This window comes from Zeus faber (assembly GCF_960531495.2).
Source record: "Zeus faber genome assembly, chromosome: 17".
Lineage (NCBI taxonomy): Eukaryota > Metazoa > Chordata > Actinopteri > Zeiformes > Zeidae > Zeus > Zeus faber.
Genome location: NC_137204.1, coordinates 4,397,448 through 4,413,524, shown reverse-complemented (window position 1 = coordinate 4,413,524; position 16,077 = coordinate 4,397,448). Strand labels below are relative to the sequence as shown.

At 45.1% G+C, this 16,077-nt stretch overlaps 1 protein-coding gene across 1 annotated transcript in view; it reads left to right on the top strand.

Annotated features, from left to right (window-relative positions):
* The window catches only part of map3k1 (mitogen-activated protein kinase kinase kinase 1, E3 ubiquitin protein ligase), a 93,020-nt gene that overhangs the window by 56,978 nt on the left and 19,965 nt on the right, over positions 1 to 16,077 (top strand). The window contains exons 13-15 of the mRNA XM_080018327.1: positions 11,186 to 11,384; positions 14,196 to 14,264; positions 14,390 to 15,593. Of these exons, the coding sequence (XP_079874453.1) occupies positions 11,186 to 11,384; positions 14,196 to 14,264; positions 14,390 to 15,593 (1,472 nt within the window). The remainder of the gene's footprint in view (positions 1 to 11,185; positions 11,385 to 14,195; positions 14,265 to 14,389; positions 15,594 to 16,077) is intronic.

Here is a 16,077-nt window from a genome sequence, read left to right as displayed (position 1 = left end):
CTAAAAACACATCTTGTGCCCAGTGAGATATTTGTAGTTCTCTTGCTTCTGAAGTTTGTGGATCTTCATTCATAACATGGGGGTGCAGTTTTAATCGAAAGTTGCATTAGCACTCATGGCAAGTGTCAAGATTGGGAAGCGAGAGTGAAAGTAGGGACCACTCAAACTTAAACGTTTTCTCTCTAAATAGACTGGTCATCAAAAGATTGTAGTCACTGAGTAGCAAAAGATAAAAAAAAGTAACTAATCAAAATACCATGCTGTATTGCCATAGAAAAACTCCAAATTGCTCCAAAACACAAAAACCATTGGTGTTTTTTGATGTCAGATTATTTTTGCAAAAAATGTTAAATAGATTCTCGACAAAACTTCAACCATGAACACTCAATGAACAGCAGAACAGCAATTATCTGAAAGCGAGCCGGTTCGTCGCATCTAATGTTATTGTTCGTTCAAAATCCTCTGAATTCTCAGCAACGTATTGTGTCTGTGACAGACCGAACTGGTGCATGGCTGAACTTATAAGAATATAAACACATGGTAAATGGTTTGTATTATTGTATTGATATTAAACACCATGTTAAAACCTATTTCAGATTTGTAAAAACGTATTAAGTATTTTATTCATCAAAACGGAGGGAGTGGATTTCATTGTGCATTTTTTACATACAAGGCATTTAAGACCAGGTCTAGAAGAACAGAGAAGAAGAACAATCTTTAATCGTCACACAACACAGAACACCACACTACAACACATGCACGCACGCACACACATGCACATGCTTTGGATGGTGGCCGGTGAAATGAGGCCTCTGCGTTTAACCCATCCTGGCTTGTCCTTCCTCCGGGGGCACAGCAGGTCTAGATAATAAAAAAGAAAACTACTGCATTTATAGTAGTCATACCTGGACTAGATAATAATAAAAAGGCCAAAACAGCATTTCAAACCCTTTCTCAGATTTGTGAAACCTTTTTTCTCTTTCTGAAAACAAGAAAAGGGTGACTTTTACTGTATTTTTTTCAATACAGACCAGTCAGACTCCATGACTGGTCTACTAACAAAACTAAATTAACAGAAATAAACCTAAATCTAAAATAAAAACACACAGGGACTGTAAGTATCATAACTGAGTATATGAATAGGTTATAATGGCATTATAAACAGGGGTGCACATAGGTTATGCGCAGGTGCGCATGGGCTATCAAAATAAACAATGCGCGCCAGATCAGATGTTGTAACGCGCGTTTGCGTACCTAACATTTTGGTACAGATAGTACAAAACATTGGACTGCAGTGCAGAGTATTAGCCAGTGCGTTTAGGACTTTCTCCATTCATCAAAATGTCCAAGACGCAAGCTCCATTAGGCAATTACGTTAGTGTTCCTCCACCTCCAAAGAAACGTCAGACTGAACCGCAAAAGATGCGTGTATGCCATGAAAATCCCACTCCAGCGGATAAAAACAGTGCCTTTTATAGAGGGACTAAAAACTTAAATCATCCAGCTTTTGATAAGCATGCGAATAGCAGAGAGCACTAGAAAGTAGTGCAAGTGATTGATAACAGGCGCAGCCAGGACCAGAGACCCAGTGGCCTGCTCGACAGATGGCAAGACAAACTGAATGAAGAACAGCATCGAGCACTGTGTAACGTTTTCTGTTGGCCTTTCACAAAGCGAAACATGCACATCCTATTTGTTCATATAAAGAGGATATTCCGCTTCTCAAGAGGCTTGGAGTTAACGTCGGGACCGCTTATCATTCACGAGATCAGAGCATGCAGAGCATCGCACAGACCATGGGTTGAGAATTGAGTCAAAAAATGAAAGCAGCTGAATTTTGAGACTATTTGGACTATTGATGAATGCAAAGATGAGCTCATGGTTGCTATTGGACAGTTGACACTACTGATGGACAGTGAGGGCAAGTACAGGAAGGAGACTGAGTCACATGCTGATGCTGACAGGGACAAGATTGATGTGTTGAGAGCTCAAATTCATGAGTTTGAAAGCAGATATGAACCCCTCAAGTCTATGTGATCACTTTTTGATTTTTGATCCTACAACTTGGCCTCTTGAAATTATGTTTTTGCAACACAACACAATCCTTCCGAAATATAAAGCCAGCTTGTCTGTTGACAGAGACTTCACTTTAAGAGAGTGGAAGGAGGATCGAATCAGCAGTCTTCCGAATCACTAGACGTTTTTGTTTTTGTTTTTAATGAAATATAACATTTATAAAAGAGTATTTCAATACATTTTGTCTGTGACATTGTCTGCAGTATTCAAAACTGAATTTACCATTAGACACATCAATCTATTACGGCTTTGAGAGCGCATTTCTGACCCACCGCAGCAAAACCTGCATTTGTCTATTTGAGTTGGAAAAAACCTTTTAGAAGGAAAATTCAATTTTTCCAGATTCATGTCCCTTTGTGTTTTTTGTTTTTTTTATCTCAACGTAGTTTCAAACACCGAATTTGATTTATAAATAGTAGAAAAATGTTAAACCGTGAATTTATATATTGCGGTTAGATTACATGGGGAAACAGTTCCCTTACCGAGACGCTGAATAGCGCTGAACGCCGATCGATCATTTCCTTTAAAGCAACCCTACATGTGAAAATCATTCCTCCGTATTCCATGTGATGTGAAGTCACAATGTGAGACTGTTTTGATAGAGTTCAACCTTTAAATCGTACTACTTTTACACACTCACAGACATTCTTGTGTAGGGGCGTATACCAACCAAGAAGTAATGCTGACGTCACTTCCGTAAACAAGTCGAGGATCCGGCTTCACTTGTCTGTGAAAACTTTCATCTCCGTGTTGTTATGGATTACGAGAAGAGGGTGACGGATTTAAATCATATCGTGGACCTTAATCTGATCAGTGCGATAGATCCAAGGCAGTGTAAGCAGCGCGTACTGGACTCATTTTCTGCAATGATAGTCAGTTTCCGGACAGCAAAGCTGAATCTGGTACCGGCGTTGTCCTGGACTTGGAGAACATTTTAAACAGCAGATTTCAACCTGAATGTGACGATGAAACAGAATATTTTCAAGAACGACTGGAGGAGAGCGATGATACACCCGTTGTTACAACGGATGACGTTGACGGCGATAGTGGCGCCGCCCCTAGCGGTCGCCTGCGCCGGCGCTCCGGTTACTTTCTTACTCTTTAGTATTTTTTTCCTTTTTTTATCACAATGTTCGCCAGAAAAACATCAACAATTAACTCATACGCCCGCGATGCACTCATGGATATAAAAATTTCCCTAAACGAACAACTTTGGGACTTTTTATCAACAACAACTACAACAAAAATGGAGCCGCTGTTCCACGAGCGGGCCCACGGAGGAAGCACCGAGGTAAACGAGGCGGCATTCGGGTCAGAATGAGGACGCAACCTTACCGTCCACCTCTGCCAAGCATCCTTCTTGCTAACGTCCAGTCCCTGGAGAACAAGATGGATGAACTTCGAGCGAGGATTCAATTCCAGCGAGACACGAGGAACGGTTGTGTCCTCTGCCTGACGGAAACATGGCTGAACCCACTGGTGCCGGATGAAGCCATACGTCCAGCCGAGGCCTTCTCCGTGTTCCGCGGCGACAGAACGGGAGAATCGGGGAAATCCAAAGGTGGAGGCATCTGCCTAATGGTAAACAACCGCTGGTCTAACGCCAACAACACCAAATTCCTCTCCCACTCCTGCTCGCCGAACCTGGAACAGCTGACTATACTATGCCGTCCATTTTATCTCCCCCGGGAATTCAGCACGGTCATCATTACAGCCGTTTATATCCCACCGCAAGCCGACACCGACGCAGCTCTGTCGGTTCTGTACGATGTGTTGTGCGGATTTCAGAACAGACATCCCGACGCGGCTGTGGTGGTGACTGGGGACTTTAACAGGGCCAACCTTAAAAAAGTTCTGCCTAATTTCCACCAACACATCACGTGTGCCACCAGGGGAGACAGAACTCTGGACCATTGTTACACTCCTTACAAGAACGGATACAAGCCCGTCTCGCTCCCTGCTTTCGGGAAATCAGATCACGCCGCGATCTCGCTGCTTCCTGTTTACAGGCCTCTGATCTCGCGGGATCTGGTGATGACGAGGGAAGTGAAGCGGTGGACGGACCAATCGGAGGCTGCATGTTCCAAACACGTTCAAGTGACGTCAGCGAGTTTACGGAGGCTGTAGTAAGTTTTGTGGCTACGCTAGCGGATGAAATCGTTCCCACGGTGAAAGTTCGGATATTTCCAAACCAGAAACCATGGGTTGATAAATCCATCCACTGCGCTCTGAATGCGCGCACGGCCGCTTACAACGACGGTCTTGTATCTGGTAACATGGACAATTACAAAGCGGCGTCGTACAATCTGCGGAGGGCGGTGAGGGACGCTAAACGGACGTACAGAGACACCGTGGAGCTGCAGATGGAGCGGGGGAACACAAGACGCTTGTGGGAGGGGCTGCGAACAAAAACAAACTACAAGAGCAGCTCCTCCCCAGCCACGAGTGTGGACGCCTCCCTGGCCAACCAACTGAACTCCTTTTATGCGCGGTTCGAGTCTGGCAGCAACACCGCTAGCTCGCCGGCTAATTGGCGTTATACCGCTGGGGATGAGCGTGCACTCTCAGTGTCCGTGCACGAGGTCAGGAGGGCTTTGATGCGGGTGAACCCCAGGAAAGCTGCGGGCCCAGACGGCATATCGGGGCGAGTACTGAAGACCTGTGCTAACCAGCTAGCTCCGGTGTTCACTACAATATTCAACATCTCCCTGGCTGAATCAGTGGTCCCATCCTGCTTCAAGAGGTCCACCGTCGTTCCTGTCCCGAAGATCGCCTCTCCAACCTGCCTGAATGACTACCGTCCGGTGGCCCTCACCTCGGTGGTCATGAAGTGTTTCGAGAGGCTGATTAAGGATTACATCTGCGCCTCCCTCCCCCGCACCTTGGACCCGTTGCAGTTTGCGTACCGGCAGAACAGATCCACGGATGACGCGGTCTCCCAGGTACTGCACACCACGCTCACGCACCTGGATGGCCAGAAGGGGTCCTATGTGAGAATGCTGTTCATCGATTATAGTTCAGCTTTCAACACCATAGTTCCCACCAGACTGGCTGTCAAGCTGATGGAGCTCGGATTGAATGGTCCGCTGTGCACCTGGATCCTGGACTTCCTCACAGGCCGCCCCTAGGTGGTCAAGGTGGGGAAGTACATGTCCAGCTCCCTCACCCTGAATACAGGATCCCCCCAGGGCTGCGTCCTCAGCCCCCTACTGTACTCCCTGTACACACATGACTGTGTGGCCAGGTCCAGCTCCAACACCATCATCAAGTTTGCTGACGACACCGTGGTCGTGGGCCTGATCACCGACTGCGATGAGAAGGCCTACCGCGAGGAGGTGGCTGACCTGTCACTCTGGTGCCAGGACAACAGCCTACACCTGAACGTCAGCAAAACCAAGGAGCTGATTGTGGACTTTAGGCGTGGATCACAATCGAGGACGCACGCGCCCTTGTGGATTAATGGGACTTCTGTCGATAGGGTAAGCAGCTTCAGATATCTGGGAGTCCACATCACAGAGGACTTAACATGGACTGTTCACACAGACACTCTGGTGAGAAAGGCGAGGCAGCGTCTCTACCACCTCAGGCAGCTGAGGAAATTCCGGGTCTCGGTGAGGATCCTCAAGTCCTTCTACTCTGGAGCAGTGGAGAGCATCCTGACAGGCAACATCACTGCCTGGTTTGGGAACTGTACTGCCCAGGGCAGGCGGGCCCTGCAGAGGGTGGTGCGTTCAGCTGAACGTACCACTGGAACTACCCTCCCCCCCTTGCAGGAGCTATACACCAGGAGGTGTAGTAGCAGAGCCCGTAGGATCATGAAGGATCCTCATCACCCCAACAACGGACTGTTTCAGCTGCTGCTGTCAGGCAAGCGCCTCCGCAGTCACACAGCGAGAACAGAGAGAGACTGAGACGGAGTTTTTTCCCGCACGCCATTAGAACTGTCAACGCTGACCTCACCAGGGGTCCTAACTGAGACACACACTAGGCTCCACTACCTACTGTACTGTATGTAGCATACTGTACCGCATACTGTATCACTGTTCAGGGTTGTTCGTGATGCCGTATTGCTGCGCCGTACTGTTGTATACTGTGCTGTATTATCCCAAACACTACTCCCTCTATTCACATTCACATGCCACTTTAATTCACATGCCACTTTAAATGCACATATCTGTATATACATAGGCATATTCCTTCTATCTATTCCATTTTATTTCAATTTATTTTTATTGTATTTTATTCTTTATATTTTTATCTTATTCTATAAGTATTCCACTTACTGTATTACGTTTTAGGAGTCAGTTAGTCGTTCTATTAGAAAGGAATTTTCTACTTTTTATTTTATTTTATTTTTTTCCCTAGGACATAGTGTGCTATCACCGGGTGCGTTGCATTACATTTCACTGCATATATGTATGGAAGTATGTATATGTATGTGACAAATAAAAAATCTTGAATCTTGAATCTTGATGACGTGATGAAGTCCGTTGAGGTTGGTGATGCAGATTATTAACAAGTAGCAATGCACAAGATTGTTAATTTTACCTGCAAATGCAGCCTGAGGAGAAGTAAAATGAAAAGATGCAGCCCCTAACAGGCTTTCAGAGTGTAGCTGGGGTAGGCTTGGGGTTAGCCCACATAATAACTCCAAGAACTTTGAAGATATTTGGCATACACACATTTATATAAAAAATGACACACCGAGGCTGATATACAGTCTTCTGCCCTCACCACGTAAAGCCGTACGTGGCTGTACAGCAAGCTAAACACTGTTCCAATAAGTACCCGGAGTCGTGCTCTCACTCTGGTATCTTGAATGAAAGCGGTGTAAAACAGTGGAACAATACAGAAATATCCAGGTAAACGACCATTCTATGCAGGTGTAGATAACAATACGTTGTCATTGTATACGTGTATAGTATGAACTTACTGATTGTGCTTTCTCAAGGGCAGTGCCGAGGCTGATGGAAGAGATGGTAATCCTGGGACATAATCAGATTCACTGTGTTTATCCCCTTCTGCCTATGCCTGCTCTGATGTCATACTATCATCACAGTACCCTGATGTTGCAACACAGACTGGGGGAGGAGCTTCTGGGGTCGGAACGTACATATACATATACAGTACATAGACTCATATTATTGATAGACTCTACATTTTGTTGTGTTGTCTGCACTTTTAAACTCCTAAATAATTCCACTTTTATAAAATATGTATATTCTTACTTTTACATAAAAGCTTCATTTGAGATTCAAGAGGTTTATTTGTCACATATATACTTTCATACATGAATGCAGTGAAATGTCTTTGCAACACACCCGGAGATTATGCACAATAGTTACTAAACCAAACATAATAGCTAACCTAATTCCTACCTAGCTAACTAACTGAAACTGATTCCTAAAACGTATTGCAGTTAGTGAATAGAATAATATAAATAAAATAAAAATAAAAAGACTCAAAAAGATAATACAAAGTGGGGGTACAAAATAGAAGGGAATAGAGTTATGTATATGGGATAGGCTATTTGTATATACAGATATGTACTGTAAAGTGTATGTGAATAAAATGAGTATGGAGATATACAGTACAGTATACAACAGTACGACGCAGCAATACAATGCAATATGCAGTAACCCAGAACAGTGATACAGTATGCAGTACAGTATACTACATACAGTCCAGTAAGGCAGTGTGAGTGACTCAGTGCTTTTTGTTAGGACCCCTGGTGAGTCCAGCATTGATAGTCCTTATGGCTTGCGGGAAGAAACTCTGTCTCATTCTCTCTGTCCTCGCTGTGTGACTGCAGAGGGGCTTACCCGACCGCAGCAGCTGGAACAGTCAGTTGTTGGGGTGATGAGGATCCTTCATGATCCTGCGGGCTCTGCTACTACACCCCCTGGTGTATCAGTCCTGCAGGGAAGGGAGGGTAGTTCCAGTGGTACGTTCGGCTGAACGCACCACCCTCTGCAGGTCCCGCCTGTCCTGAGCAGTACATTTCCCAAACCAGGCAGTGATGTTGCCTGTCAGGATGCTCTCCACTGCTCCAGAGTAGAAGGACTTGAGGACCCTCACCGAGACGCTCAATTTCTTCAGCTGCCTGAGGTGGTAAAGGCAGAGTGTCTTTGTGTGTGTAGTCCACGTTAAATCCTCCATGATGTGGACTCCCAGGAACCTGAAGCTGCTCACCCTGTCAACAGAAGCCCCATTAATCACCAACGACGTGTGCGTCCCTGGTTGTGACCCCCTCCTAAAGTCCACAATCAGCTCCTGACAGGTCAGCCACCTCCTTACGGTAGGCCTTCTCATTGTCGTCGTTGATCAGGCCCAGCATGACGTTGTCGTCATCGAACTTGATGGTATTGGAGCTGGACCTGACCACACAGTCATGTGTGTACAGGGAGTACAGTAGGGGGCTGAGGACGCAACCCTGGTGGGATCCTGTTTTCAGGGTGAGGGAGACATGTGCCTCCCCACCCTAACCACCCGGGGCCGGGCTGAGAGGAAGTCCAGGATCCAGGCACACAGCGGAGTACTGGTGGGGACTATGGTATTGAAAGCTGAACGGTAGTCAATGAACAGCAATCTCACATAGGCCCACTTCCGGCCATCCAGGTGCGTGAGCGTGGTGTGCAGTACCTGGGAGACTGCATCATCCGTGGATTTGTTCGGCCGGTACGCGAACTGCAGCGGGTCTAAGGTGCGGTGGAGGGTGGCGAAGATGTAATCCTTAATCAGCCTCTCGAAGCCCTTCAAGACCACCGAGGTGAGGGCCACCGGACGGTAGTCATTCACGCAGGCTGGAGAGGCAATCTTCAGAACAGGAATGATGGTGGACCTCTTGAAGCAGGACGGGACCACCAACTCGGTCCAGGGAGGCATTGAATAGCCTCGTGAACACTGGGGCTAGCTGGTTAGCACAGTACTCACCCAGATATGCCATCTGGGCCCGCAGCTTTCTGGGTGTTCACCTGCATCAGAGCCCTCCTGACATCATGCTCAGACACTGAGAGTGCATGCTCATCCCCTGTGGTGTAACTCCAATTAGCTGCCAAGCTAGCGGTGTTGTTGCCAGACTCAAACCGCGCAAAAAAGTAGTTCAGTTGGTTGGCTAGAGAGTCATCCAGACTCGTGGCTATGGAGGAGCTGCTGTTGTAGTTTGTAATAGTTCGCAGCCCCTGCCACAAGCGTCTGGTGTCCTGCTGCCCCATCTGTCTTTCCAGTCTGTCCCTACACATCCGTTTAGCGTTCTTCACCGCCCTGCGCAGATTGTACGACGCCGCTTTGTAACTGTCCATATTTCCAGATTCAAGACCGTCATTGTAAGAAAGAAAGAAGAAAGAAACAGTCTTTATTTATCACGCAACACACCACACTACAACACATGCTTGCACACACACACACACACATGCACATGCTTTGATGGTGGCCGGTGAAATGGATTCTCTGCTTTTGACCCATCCTGGCTTGTCCTTCCTCTGGGGGCACAGCCAGGAGCAGTGGGCAGCATACGTGGACGCGCCCGGGGACCAGGTGATAAATGTCCATTGCTGGTCAGACAATGATGGGTGCATGTTTTTGGTGTGGGTCCTTACTGACGTGAGGTGGAGGAAACCCCATGTCAGCACGGGGAGAACATGCAAACTCCACACAGAAAGGCTCCTATTTGGGAGATAACCGCCGGAGCACGGTGCCAACAGCGCCCCAGGCGGGAATCGAACCCAGGACCTTCTTGCTGTGAGGCAGCAGTGCAATGCACTGCGCCACCGTGCCACACCGTGCCAATCGGCTGTGCGAGCATTCAGAGCGCCGCGGATGGATTTATTAATCCACGGTTTCTGGTTCGGAAATATCCGCTTACATAGCTATGAAGCACGTAGCTACTTCCGTAAACTCTGTAATGTCACTGGAACTTGATTGGAACATGTCCCAGTCTACGTCAGTAAGAGCGTCCTGCAGCGTGGCCTCTGATTGGTCCGATCACTGCTTTACTTCCCTTGTCAATACCGTTCTAAGCACGATGCACAGCTAGATGTTGTGTGTCGATGACGCTGTTGAACATTCCCTCAAAACACAAGAACAATGCAGAGATTGCCCCATTCCGCAGGGTACAAGTCCCCATTCAGCAGGGTGTGTCATGGCCATGTGACAAGTAGCTATGCGGCTCTGTTGGTCCTCCACTCATTTGCATTCTGGGAGCTGGCTGAATGAAGCCAAGCGTGGGGAAAAACTTTGAAAGTGATTAGCTCAGAAACACAGTTCACCACACCCTTGTTATTCACAAGTCAAAGTTTTAAAAATATTTGCTTGATTTGCACTAGTGACAGCTTGTTTTGAAGCTCTGATTCTTCACTTTCAAATAATGTGAAAAAAAAAGTCAAATGCCACCAAATGTACCTAAAGTGCGGTGGATCACATTTATAGACATGTATTTCCTGGTAGTGATCAATGATCTCATAAACTGAGTGATCAATGCTGAATTGCTTTCTCTACTTATCTGCCGGTTTGCTGTCTATCGTAATCCATGTGAATGCAGCGCATCCTATTCTAGCACTCTGTTTGCAGTGTGCGAGAAAAGCCGTGTGACTGTGGGAAAACAATCCTAACAATCCCGTAAAACTTGGCAATAATAATATGGTAATAATAATAATAAATTGCAATTATTGCTTAAATCATGCCTTTCATTCCATAATAAGATATTATTAGTAGCCTTATTTTAGAATGCATAATGGTTTGATGGAGGAAAGGGACGTTTTAGAAATTTGGCACTTAGGAAAATATTTTTTGTCAATGTGGCTCCTGAGCTGGGAAAGGTTGAGTACCACTGGCGTAGACAGGCAACCTGAGCCGAGAGGATCATAGAGTTGCATTCAATTGTGCCAGGACAATTGCATCATAGAGGGATTTTATGTTTAATTATTATTCCAAAATCCATATTATGTCCATTCTTCATCCAATATATTGCCAGAATTTTAGTGTCGACACGAGCCAGGAATAAAACCAGTTTTATTGAATTCTTCAAACTTGTTTTTGAAAAAGCTTTAATATACTTTTACTGTACTTTGACATTCACAGCGTTCTGTAATGTTTTCCTTTTTATTTATAGGTTCTTCTGGTATTGGCGGAGTGGACTTTGTCCTGAAGTGCATCTTGGGGCCTCAGACAGAGGCCAATAACTGGCAGGCTCTGTTGGGGCGTCTGTGCCTTATCGACAGGCTGCTCTTGGAATTCCCAGCTGAGTTCTATCCACACAGCATGCCAGAAGAAAATGTCAACCGTGGCGATTCTCGAGATCTTTTAGATAGGTAAGTCCTTTGACTCAGTAGCAACAAAGGGTATGTGGAAAATGTGATGGTTACTAATGTTTTAATTTTGAGCTATTGTGTTTTCTCATCATTAACATACTACAGCAGGGATCTTCAACCTTTTTCAGCCCAAGGACCCCTTTGGTGGATAGTGAAACAGAGCAGGGACCTCTAGATTTTTGTGTTGCACTTTAAGTCTGGCCCATAATAGCATGTTTATATACTCAATTATGATGCTTACGGTTCCTGTGTCTTTATTTTAGATTTTGATTTATTTCCGGTAGTTTCCGTGAGTGGACCAATCAGAGCGTGACTAGTCTGTGTGTGGGGGGGATACAGTAAAATCCACCTTATTCTTGTTTACACAAATAGAATATAGGTTTCACAATTCTTAAATCGGGTTTGAAACTATATTAAGGTTTTTTATTATAATCGAGTCCAGTGTACGATAAGTACAGTTGTTTTTAAAATGATAAAAAATTGTACCCGTTAGTTTCAGCCATGCACCAGCTATGTCTATCAGAGACAGTATGTTTCTGAAGATTCAGAGGTTTTGGCATGCACCATAACGTCAAAAGCTGAATCAACTCGCGTTCAGCTGATTACTGAAATAAAAAAAAATCTGCTGTTCTAGTGTTAATGGATGGAAATAATTCTGACATTAAAAATAATTGGTGGACCCCCTGCAGTACCCCCGGTCGAAGACCACTACAGCATTTACAAGGTTTTCACCGTTTGGTCTGACTGACAGTAAAGTCATGGCAGCTGGCACAGCAAAAAAAATCTTAGCACACCAGTTTCATAGGTTATTTCAACAATTCAGAAAAATCTGTTTCCGGAAATATTTTAGTTGGCAAATAGTCCACGCTGTCACTGGCAGCTAGGTTGAACGTTTTTTGATAGTTTCCCTTATTCTGGCACCGAAATAAGTGATCCAGTTATTCTTTATGGAACACTGTTTTTATCAAGGAACCAGGATTTGGGTTGTTTATGATAATTGTATATACTGATGAGGTGGTTGGTAGAAACAGCTTGACAGCCATTATTACCAGTATTGGTAAATGTATGCAGATTTATGAATGCAACTTTCACTTTAAGAACTTGTATATCCACATGCTATATTTTAAGCCAAATTAGAAACCAATTGCAATATGTATAAATATGCTTGCCAATACTACATCTTACAAATGTCCCTCAGCACTGTGCCCAGGGGTTAAATTAAGGGTAGGCCTGGATGGACGCCATCCATCCACCTTTGATAAACACATGGATGAAGATAGCGGTGGGCAGGGGCAAGGAGTTCCCTTGCCAATGTTGCCATTACTTTTCTCTATGGGTCTTCCAGAAGGGACCGAACTCACTGACATTTTGAAGACTCCCATTAAATTCCCATTGCCAAAGCTAAACCGTCCTTCAAATTTTCAGAACAAATCTATTTTTCCACAGTGTATCAGTCCACTACAATATTTCCATCTCACACAAAACATTTACTTATTGATTTTTTTTTTTTTTTTACCTTTATTTAACCATGGGAGTCCCATTGCTATTTCATCAAATTTTATAGAGGACCCTAGCCAAGAAAAGAAGCATGCAAATTAAAAGTCAAGTCTATTTACATAGATATAGTTTAGACTAGGGCTGTGACAGTATGAATGTTTTTTACCACGGTGAAAGGCAACATATAACTGCTGTCTTGTGGTTTCCCAACGGGGGGTCACTGTCCGCACAGCTGACACCGTCGGCACAGCCGGTACCATCGGCAAAGCTGGTACCGTCAGAGAGGGAGCGATCGGGGAGCAGAGCCCCAATTATTTAAAATTATATGGTTATGTTTACAATGATATAGGGGGACAACTCTCTGTTTTTTCCAGGAAGGTGGGGTCTGGACCCCCCTGTCCCACCCTGTTTCCACCTCTGGCCGTGCCCCGTTCCTATTCGCAATTGAGCTGAATCCAATTAGACTGACAACATTCTGAATCGGGTACAGCCCTAGAAATAATTAATAATAATTGGACAAATACAAATCCCCAATATGTTAAATGGACTGTCCCTCCCCCTAGCGCGCAGCATGCAAAGCTCAAGTGACGAGCGGGAGCGGGCTCAGCAGAGCAACCGAAACGTTTCTCCAGAAGCCCTTGAACATAGAATGGGAGACAGTCAATGATGACAGTGTTTATATTTCATATCCTCCTTTCACTAGCAAAAAAGTGTGTGTGTGTGTGTGTGTGTGTGTGTGTGTGTGTGTGTGTGTGTGTGTGTGTGTGTGTGTGTGTGTGTGTGTGTGTGTGTGTGTGTGTGTGTGTGTGTGTGTGTGTGTGTGTGTGTGTGGTATAAAATTTTTTTGCTGGTGAAAGTCACGTAACCATAGTTATCGTCACAGCCGTAGTTTAGATATAGTTTATAAACATATAGACATTGAAACAAACACATCTGCAACATGAAATCAATTGGCAACGTGAGCGATCTATTTTATGAATGCTGACAACTCTGGAATAATAACCCATCGAGTGGATCAGGTTTTTAAGGCATTCGTACTGCAGGGACCATTATTCAAACTTCAAAGCAACTCATCTGACAGATCTGGTTCACTATTTTTAAGCTAAGTAAAGAACAGGGAACAACCAACCATCCAACCAAGACAGAAATGTCATTGTATTGATGGCACTGCTTCAAGGTCCTTGCCTGCCATTGGGCACTAAAAAAAACTTTAATATTTGCAGGTGATTTATTGTTTGCAGAATCTGGAAGTCGGTAGTTCTGTATCAGTAGGTCCCATTTTCAACCCAAATGTGTCCCATTGCCTCTTTTCAGGAAAACATGGACGCCTGTCAAGAATGTGCGATTGTTTACCAAGTTTGTGAATTCTCCAAGCTGCAAAACGTATGTCTATTGATCTGACTTCAGTGGAATGCAGCAGCAGTAGTATTTGGGGGAAAAAAAATCGATTCCAGATTCAAACGCTTTGAGCATTTGCTGAACTATGCGTTCTTTTCATTTCCACTCAGGTACCAGAAGCTGCTGCCGCTGCTCAGTTTTGCACTCCAGTCTATTAACCATTCCCACGTCATGGTGGGTAAGTTGTCGCGCCGCGTCATCCTCAGTGCTGCGCGCATGACAGCTCACGTGCCTCATGTCTTTGTTAAGCTCCTAGACATGCTGAGCATCACAAGCTCCATCCATTACGCTCGTATGCGATGTCGTCTGCTAGCTATAGCTGAGGAGATGGACATATTGGATGCTGTGAACTCAGAGAGAAAGGCCCAGGAAGAGCTTGGCACCTCTTTCTACAAACCTCCTACACCTCCAACCGCATTAAATTTGGATCAGCCCATGATGGGCCCGAGCCAGGCATTCTGCCAGCAGGTTGGAGCAAGTCCCCGGGTGATAACAGAGAAACTAGCTGCCGCAACTGTCGCTGAACATCATCACGAGTTTCAAAAGCCATCTGCACCGACCCACGGTCGGTCAATAAATCAATACCTCAATTCTCTCTCCACCAATCACACATGTCCTTCTGCTCCGTTGTCCTACCCTCACACCAATGAGAACCCATTTCAGGTGTTGGTCTCGAGCAAACTAGACGGTTTTACGCGCCCAGCCTATTCTTGCCCTTCGGGTTCCCAGTCCATGCTTTTGAACACAAAGTGTGAGGATACGCCAATAGAGCTTCCTTCCGCAGTACTCCCTCGCAATCAGCTCTTCCCCTCGAGCCACATCTATAGACCAAAGCCCTCTCTCCCTTGTCCAGCCTCGGCGGCACACAATGCCGCGTATCCTCAGGCCACAATGTCCAAAGGATCCTCAAATTCGCCCTTGCACTGTGAAAACCGAAGTTCCGGCAACCATCTAAAAGGTCCCCAAAGCAACGACACATGTTTCACTCCGGTCGGGGAGAGGTTACATCATCCAAGGGCCCCAGCAGAGCATGCTTCTCCAACAGACGACATGGCTTTGCCAATGCAAGCGGACACTGGTGTTACGTTCCAGTCCGAAATAGCAATCCTTTCTCTGGAGCAGGCAGACAAACTGGATCTGGGTACCTACAATGAGGACATGTCGCAAAATCAAAAGTGTAAGGAGAAAATGGAGGCCGAAGAAGAGGAGGCACTTGCGGTGGTGATGGCCATGTCCGAATCGCAAGACGCCCTGCCAGTCATCCCCCAGCTGCAGGTTGACAAGGATGCAGACGTCATTCTTATCCAAGTGAACGTGAGTAGAGACATGTAATATTCTACCTTTGGGCCTTGCATTTGCACACAGTACCCTGAAAACACTTCTACACCTTCAAGGATAGGTTTGGTACTTTTCAAGCCAGTGATTAATAAAAAGTTGGTTCATTGGCTGTCAAACTATTAGGGTAATGAATCTTGATTAGTCGCATGATATTTCTGCAACTAATCACTATTGTTACATTTCCCCAAATTTTAAGAACGATTTTTAAATGTCATATTTTAAAAGCTTTACATTAAGTTATAGCCATACTATATATTTGATTATTGTGAACGGAAACACAAAATAATCTTTATCAGGATTTATTTAATGGCATTTCCACCATAAACAACCACCACCCATAAGATCATTATCACTCAATTGTAAAATGATTAAAATCTGGCATCCATTTTGTCATTATTTACCATTATTGCAACCAATAGCTGATGCGTGGTTGTCAACTTGGCAACTTCTTCTAGAAATA